This window comes from Sinocyclocheilus grahami, unplaced genomic scaffold, assembly GCF_001515645.1.
Source record: "Sinocyclocheilus grahami isolate Dianchi unplaced genomic scaffold, SAMN03320097.WGS_v1.1 scaffold879.1, whole genome shotgun sequence".
In the NCBI taxonomy this organism is placed as follows: domain Eukaryota; kingdom Metazoa; phylum Chordata; class Actinopteri; order Cypriniformes; family Cyprinidae; genus Sinocyclocheilus; species Sinocyclocheilus grahami.
Window position 1 is genome coordinate 485,027 of NW_015506058.1, and position 8,195 is coordinate 493,221.

Genomic DNA, 8,195 nt, shown 5'->3' on the forward strand with positions numbered 1-8,195 from the left:
ATATAAAGCCCCTTTCATTCCCTTTGTGACTTAAGCTTGAGATCCAGGGCCATTATTGCACAGAGGAATCCATCAGAAAGGCACTTTAGTCTCTCCCAATCCTAACTGCTCCTCCATGAATTACAGTTCCACCTCAGCCATTCACCTCTGCCATCTTTAAAACTAATCTCATTAAAAGAATAACCATTTGGTGTTCGTAGCTCTTCTTGTTTGTGTACTATTTAGTGAAATAAAATGTCCTTTTTAAAAAAAAAAAAAAAAAGGCCAAGTGATCGAGCATAAAAAGTCAAGCTCATCTTGCGCAGTGTTTGGGACATCGCGAGCAAAAGCAAGACGCTTAAGAACCCTGTGAGTTTTGCCATCTGCACTTCAGTCCAGCTAAAAAAAATGAAATCATAAAAAGAACAAGCTCAAATTTTGGTTGTGCACACTGTGAGTCAAGCTGGTAGTGTGATACGGTTGGTCGCAAAAACAACTAAAAACCAAACGAAAAATAGTGCACCATAGTTCAAAGAGGCCAGTCGATGACCAAGGACAGGAGATCTTCATGGCAACGTGGAAGCTTCCCCCGATTTTTTTTTCTTTGTCATAGTCCTTTTTTGCTTCTCAAACGGAAGCGGTAAGCAGCAAGTCGTAATCGAAGTTCTTAGTCATTATGCGTTGGTGTAGTGCTGGAGAAGCTGTACCACATAATGAAGCCGCTGCCGGAGCTCCGGAGAGCAGCCCCATTGGGAAAGCACATTCAGAGGGTAGGAATAAGAGACGCGCTCCTTGCTGATGTAGGTCAGCAAGTACGAGGAGTCCGAAGTCTTGGACAGGATGATTTTTGTATGGTCTGTGTAAAAATTAACCTGGGAAAGAAAGCGGAAAGAGAGGGAATGTTATGAACTGGCCAAGCAATTCAAATGCTCAATGTTTCATCCTTTTTTTGCAAAATCAGAGACTTACCTGTAGGGTTCGGTTGTCAAAGAGCATGACTAAGGCGTGATCAGTCTTGATCCACTGCAGAAGCAATGGAGAAGAGCTTGGAGGTGGCTGGGCCTCACAGTTGACGTCTCCACCCTACAAAAATTAAAATTTGTTTTAAAATAAACCATAAAACTTAAGAAACTGTTTTATTTTTGTACATATTTATGATTGATTTATTAGGTAAATTTACATAAAAATATAAATAATAGAAATGAATAAAATATTTAATTTTTTTATAGAATTTCACTTGATAAAGGTTAGTGCTGAACTTTAGTTTAGTTTATATTTTAGAAAATAAACGATTTAAAATATTACCACTAAAAATAGTTATTTAATAGAGAATCACATAATTCAAATGTGAATCTGGACCACAAAACCAGTCGCGCAGGTACATTTGTAGCAATAGCCAATTGTTTGGTATGGGTCAAAATTATCAATTTTTCTTTTATGCCAAAAATCATTAGGACATTAAGTAAAGATCATGTTCCATAAAGATATTCTGTATATTTCCTACCGTAAATATATCCAAAAGTAATTTTTGATTGGTAATATGCGTTGCTAAGGACTTCATTAGGACAACTTTATTTTCTCAATATTTAGATTTTTTTTGCACCCTCAGATTACAGATTTTCAAATAGTTGTCCTACCCTAACAAACCATACATCAATGGAAAGCTTATTTATATTCAGCTTTCAGATGATGTATAAATCTCAATTTCAAAAGTTAAATGAAAGTGACTTAATTACTTGTGGGGTGGGTATACATGCATAATATATTTATATATGTAATATATACACACACACATACATACATACACATTTAATATTAGTGTAGCTTGGTTATATTATATTATAGAATATTACCACTAAAAATAGTTATTTAATAGAGAATCACATAATTCAAATGACCCTCATGACTGGTTTCGTGGTCGAGGGTCACAAATGTCTAAATTCTATATTTAAGAGCTCATTTCTACACTTACCTCCATTAGGTTCTGCTCCATGTAGTTAGCCATCAAATCCACTATGTGCTTTTGATTCTGGAGCTTTTCTGGTAAAGCGTCAGCTGGAAAACTAAAGTGTTTGTTGTTCGTCAGACAGTAATGTACAGTCCTGCGGAAGAATAAAAATAAGCAATTGGAACATCACATAAAGCAAAGCTTCTTAAAACAATTTGGTCAAAAGCAAAGACTTTGTAAAGGGTAAAGCACTCTATGTGGGTCAATCAGAGCTCAGTCCAAATGCCAAACTGGAGACTCATTAGTGAACGGGAACACAAAGTAAGCGAACCTACCGCCGCTGGTCACACAGGCTCAGATGAGTGCCTTCGTTGAAGAGTACACCGACGTTTTGATTGGAGAGCTGGTAACCGAAGCCGTATTTGTTGGAGTAGTCGACCCACTTGGTTACCCAGATGAAAGGCTTGATTTTAGAAAGGCAGGGTGGGTTTCTTGAAGCTGGAAGAGGAAAGGACAATATTTGAGTACATGATCAATGGCTTAAGAGTAAACCTTGAAAAGGACCATTGCTTAAGCGCCACAGTGTGACCAGAGTGTGGGAACAAACCTGTCGGCATGGAAGACAAGCAACTGTTAAGAACCTTCATGGCAGATTCGGCCACAGCAGCAGGGGTAGGGATATCGTCACTAGCTGAGGAGGGGGAAAAAAAACAAAAAGAGCAAAAGTTAAATGAAAGTGACTTAATTACTTGTGGGGTGGGTATACATGCATAATATATTTATATATGTAATATATACACACACACATACATACATACACATTTAATATTAGTGTAGCTTGGTTATATTATATTATAGACAACAGTTGTTCTGCTTAATATTTTTGTAGAAAACCATGACCCTAAACTTTTGATTCGTAGTGTAAATGTAAAAAGGTAGACAAATCTATGAAGGGTAGAAATGGCAAGTCACCTTGCTGCTAAACTAAGCAAAAAAAATAAAAATGAATTAGGCCAGGATGCTTTTGGACAAACTTGTTCCTAATAGCGGCCTCTGAAAGCCTGGGGGTTGAGCCTAAAATAGGCCACATGCATGCAAAACTATTTGCTGCTGTATGTCTGAGCAAATTAGCTTCTACGGTCCCTTACCATCAGTGCTGCTGGCGACGGTGCCTTTGAAGGAACGAGACGCAGACTTCCTGGACTCCTCCTCTGCCGGGGTGTCCAGGGGGCCAGAGCTTGCCAGTTGAACCGTAGGAGAAGTGGCCTGAGTATCAAGAGGAAGTCATATTGTTTTAACAATCATAAGTACTTCATTGTACTCAGTTAAGCAATTATCATCATGCACAGTGGACAATTATTTTCCAACCTCGTGTCTCAAGCTTAAAAGATCTATTTGTCATGTGATTAACTCTGTGACTTGTGAGGGTTTGGTTTTGCAATTTTGGGTTTGGTCAGTACAGAGTTATTCTGAGACATTCAGCACAATAGCTGGACGATTGCACTCTATTATTCATCTACAGCAGCTTTCAAAACACGTCCCCACAGAGCCCACTTTAACTATGCTGAAAAACAGCATGCATACTGACGCAGCTTTCTGCGACAGCCATGAGTCAGCCGGGGAGCAAAAGTTTACGGCGAAGCTATTAATACATGCCAATGCACATAAATGTAAGATGAATTATTACCTCATTCACTCCCATTGTCTTGTAGCTCATTTGCCGACCGATGGAGTGCTTCACCATGCCGGAAACCAGTTTAGAAATGTCATCTTTCTCCTCACAAGGTGTCTTTTCAACAGCTGCAACGACATTTTATGTCAATAACAAAGAAACCAATGTCAGAAACTAAGGTTTGAATCCAAACCAATGGTGTTATTGTCAACTAAACTAATTTTGGTAATTAAAGTAGGTACATACCTTTCGATTTCTTCTTGCCAAAGAGGCTTTTAGCCATCTTGGTGAAGAACTTCTTGGCAGGGCTGGGTGGATTAAGCTCAGGCACCATCACACAGCTGCTGGGAGGGAGTTTTTCTGGGGTGAAGCCCTGAGGGAGGGAAAAAGTAGGTGGATTTAAGGAAAAAAAAAAAGATTAGAGGACTACAAAATTACAGTAAGAAACTGTCTAAGGAGGAAGTACACACTTAAAAAAAAAAATCTTTATAATTACGTTACAAGGAAAAGGCGAAAGACTACTCCAGGCTATTAGTATGCTAACCTTTGTGAAATACTCGTGGGCCAGTATCTGATCCAGTGTAAGGCGGTCAGACGGGTTTTTCTGAAGGATTGCGGATATCAGCTTCTGTGCAGAGGGAGTGAGGGAAGGAGGAAGGCTGTATCTCACTTCCTTAATACACTTGTAGGTCTCCTTCAAGTCTAAGGTTTCAAAAGGTGGATTCCCACAAAGGAGTGTGTACCTAAATAGACCAGAAAAAGAGCTCGTCATCAAGGCTGTCAGATCTGATGCAGCATAAATCAAGTATTTACTATGGACTTTCCATAATATAAATACATTAATATAATATATTAGTCTACACCAGGAAGTCCCAATCTTTTGTTTGTCAGATGAACCCCTTTGCTCTAAAACATGTACTTGAAATATTAACTTGATGTCTGTGGTTTTCTGAGGATGGTTAATGGTCACATGAGATGCAGGTAAACAAAATCTTGAATATTTTTAGAATGCATTTTATTTTTAAATGAGGATTTATAATTTAATTATTAGCCTTTCATGAACTTGCAAAACACAGTTTGGGAAAACCTGGTCTACACAATAACCATAAAACAGTGTAGAGTAGACGTGATAAGACTTACATTACACAACCCAGCGACCAAACATCTGACTCTGTCCCATGGCCTTGTCTGTTTAAGACCTCTGGTGCTAGGTAGTTTGGAGTCCCGCAGATGGTCCTGCAAGAGTATTTTTTACATTAGCACACCAAATCAAGTTTATTTCTATTTAAGTTACTGAAGACGGCATGCAAACTCACTTCTTCCTCTGCTCGACTGTCTCCAGCTTTGCTGCCAGCCCAAAATCTCCCAATCTCAAGTCCATGTTTTCGTTCACAAAAAAATTACCTGCAACAACAAATTAGAGCATTGTCAAACCAATTGAACTTGATGGATGTCATACTATGATTCAAACAGCAGGCTAAACGAACAAAAACAATACCTAGTTTGAGGTCTCTGTGGAGGATGCCTTTGTTGTGGAGGTATTTGAGCGAAGATATGATCTGTTTGAGGTAGTAACGTACTTCTGGATCTGTCAGCGTATGTCTTGCTTTCCAAATGTGTGCCAGCGACTGTAAACATGAACCACAGGATTAGAGTAAATGCCTTGTATTCACCAAAGCAAACCACAAGAGCTCGGTTTTTTAGCAAAGCAACTCACCTTTCTGCTGCAGAGTTCAAGGAAGATGCACAGGATTAGAGTAAATGCCTTGTATTCACCAAAGCAAACCACGAGAGCGCTGTTTTTAGCAAAGCAACTCACCTTTCTGCTGCAGAGTTCAAGGAAGATGTAAATGTTGTCTTGGTCCTCAAAGTGATGGGAAAACTTCACCACATGCTTGTGTTGGAGGCTTTTGTGAAGCTCGATTTCATTAATGATCTACGAGACAAAATCATTGAATAAACATTAGAGAGGCAGCTAGAAATATGATGATTCACATGTGTATTTGGCTATGGCTTGTTTACCTTCTCTCTCTGGTGTGGCTTTGCGACTCTGCTTTGAGGAATAACTTTCACAGCATACATCTTGTTGTTGGCAAGATCCGTCATCTCATAACATCGTGCAAAACCACCCTAAAACAAAAGCCATTATATATTTAGTCACAGAATGTTTCAACAGGGAAAAAAATGCTGCTGTTTCAATTCAAGGTTATGATTAACTTAAGATTTGGCTGCAGGTGCCTGTACAACGGTCTCAAGACTCAATGACTGTGGCTGAAAAACTGGCTAGTTGCTTACAAAGACAACATATTTGGAGATTACCAGTGTGTTTAACGTTTGATTCATATGTTTTCAGCATCACTAATGTCAAGAATGCCGTATGGAGTCCAGAGACAGTCAATACGTCCAGACCAGTATTTGCAATCTGGAATTGATTTATGGGCATTTTTACCCTTTGCGCCATATAAAAACAGTGTCATCCATTTTGCAAATGCTTTAACTGGAAAAAAAAAGGCTATTATCTCAAATCAAATCGGGCACCACAGATTTTTCTTTTTGAATTAGAAAACGTTTTAAAAGATCTACCATTAACTTCAAGCTTTGCAGCTGTTGGTAGTTGCTTTTTTTCCCTTTCCTTTTTGAGATTACCATTTATCGGTTAACCCCATATCGGTCACATCTGATGCATCATAAAGCTGCACAAAACATTAATTTGTCCGGTTTTTTATTTATTTATTATATAAGGCAAATTCTACGTTTATTAGTCGATTCGTTTAACAAATTCGATGTTTGATTTTTTTAAACATACATCGATATTCCCAATCTCGTAAAACAAACAAACAAACAAACAAACACATTATTTTGGGCATTTTTGCACCAATCCTTAGTTGGTCCAACACATGTACAAAGGAATGACGGAAAATATAATGCAATGTAACTATAATTGACAAACACTGATTCACAGTTTAGTTTAGTTCCATTCATACATCTGAATAATAATGCATCACAGCAATATTTCATTTAATGAACATGGGTGTTATAAATCAATAAATCAATAATTACATAAAAAAAATAGGTTCAGAAGCACTTTTTTACGTTTTCTTTTTATTTATCACTCTTAAGTTATACGGTCCTAATTACTAGAATAATATTACAATAAACAATCCTTAGTTGGTCCAACACATGTACAAAGGAATGACGTATTCTTTCCCCAATTGTCCAACCCCTCCTTACAGCATCGCACAATGATGCGGCACTTTAAAAACTGGGATTAACCAGACTTCTAATAATCAATAGTCTAATTAAAAAAGAGCCTTTGTAAACAAGTGAACAGAACCGGGACAGTGGTCATTGGTTCCACTGCTCAAGAGCAATGTAGCATCATTTACATTGCTGCACGGATTCATTCATCCATTCATCTCTTCCTGACATCGAATCAAATCTGGAAACGTATTAAAAATCCTCGCAATTGTAAACTGCATGTACTGTCTTGGCAGAAAATCACACAATGGACAATATTTGAAAGACATAAGATGCAGTGCTGGAAAAACCGGCAGGCAGGTTCTAGAAACGCAGACACTGCGGTCCAGTGGTTCTGGTGCACCGAAGCACATCTCCCAAAACCAGCCAAACCCAAGCACGAGACCGATATAATGCGCACCGTGCACGTTTAAGCTCGTCAGGAAATGCGATCAAATAAACCGTGACAAATCACATCAATAATTAAAATGCCCAGCTCCGATTTATTTCAAACACTGAAAAACAGATTGGTACCTTTCCCAAAAGCTTTCCTTTACAGTACGATCTTCCAGTCTTTGCGTCAACCACCACCTGCGCGATCTCCGTCTTAACGTGCTCGGATTTAACGTTACTCCGGTTCGGCTTGGCGGCCGCTTGACACGGTTTGAACAAATCCGGATTCATCATTTTACAAGAAAGACGCTGCGCTGAAGTAAAACAAGCAGGGTCCATTCATTAACATAGACCCTTCGCCCTCGAAAATAAACTCCTTCTGTGAAGTCCCAAAGTCTGGCGAAGTTCTGCTACGTTAATCCTGCGCGAGTCAAACATGCCGCGCCGCCGGAGACCTGCCGTATATAAACGGTCCGTGACGTCACGGGCAGAGGCGGGGCGACAGACGGGGACGTCTGGAAAGAAACAACGCCATTGGCTGCTGGAGATTCAATCAAAGATCAGAGAGACGCATATGAAAGTGCTGTAGAAAGTGAATGGAAACCTAAGAACATCATCCAATCATAGTTGACGTGATTATACGGACCTTCGGATGACTTGCACTGGCTGCTTAATTGACAGTGTATCTTTTTTCCTCTGTTTAGGGTTTTTGTATAATGTGAACATTTATTTAGCATTATCAAGGCAGATTTGATGTCGTACTGGGTAAAAACAACATATACAGATGGCCGCCATGAGTTTTGCGTGTACAACTGCACATACACAGACTGTATTTACATCATGTGGATAAAGCTAAATTACACCATTGTGGAACATACAGCTGTACAGAACTGAGAGAAACTTGTGGTTTCATGCGCCCCCTTGCGGCTCAATTAATAAACTACGGAGACCCCCCCCCCCCCCCCT

At 39.2% G+C, this 8,195-nt stretch overlaps 1 protein-coding gene across 1 annotated transcript; it reads right to left on the bottom strand.

The window, feature by feature from the left end:
- Nucleotides 1-220: 220 nt before the first annotated feature.
- LOC107563563 (serine/threonine-protein kinase PLK3-like) lies at nucleotides 221-7,673 on the bottom strand. The gene is made up of 15 exons (XM_016248464.1): nucleotides 7,371-7,673; nucleotides 5,622-5,729; nucleotides 5,419-5,535; nucleotides 5,098-5,227; nucleotides 4,916-5,003; nucleotides 4,740-4,835; nucleotides 4,144-4,342; nucleotides 3,846-3,972; nucleotides 3,615-3,727; nucleotides 3,076-3,193; nucleotides 2,535-2,618; nucleotides 2,263-2,425; nucleotides 1,952-2,081; nucleotides 949-1,062; nucleotides 221-851 (listed from the first exon to the last, which is right to left on the bottom strand). The coding sequence occupies exons 1-15, from the start codon at nucleotides 7,566-7,568 to the stop codon at nucleotides 654-656; spliced, it is 1,983 nt and encodes a 660-aa protein (XP_016103950.1). The 5' UTR covers nucleotides 7,569-7,673; the 3' UTR covers nucleotides 221-653.
- Between the last annotated feature and the right edge of the window lie 522 nt (nucleotides 7,674-8,195).

Bases quoted from the DNA above. Each gene is read 5' to 3' on its own strand.
- LOC107563563 (XM_016248464.1), bottom strand. From the start codon at position 7,568: ATGGACCCTGCTTGTTTTACTTCAGCGCAGCGTCTTTCTTGTAAAATG. The intron at 2,619-3,075 runs GTAAGGGACCGT...CCCCCTCCTCAG, and splicing joins CGTCGCCAGCAGCACTGATG to CTAGTGACGATATCCCTACC. The intron at 2,082-2,262 runs GTAGGTTCGCTT...ATTCTTCCGCAG, and splicing joins AGCCTGTGTGACCAGCGGCG to GACTGTACATTACTGTCTGA.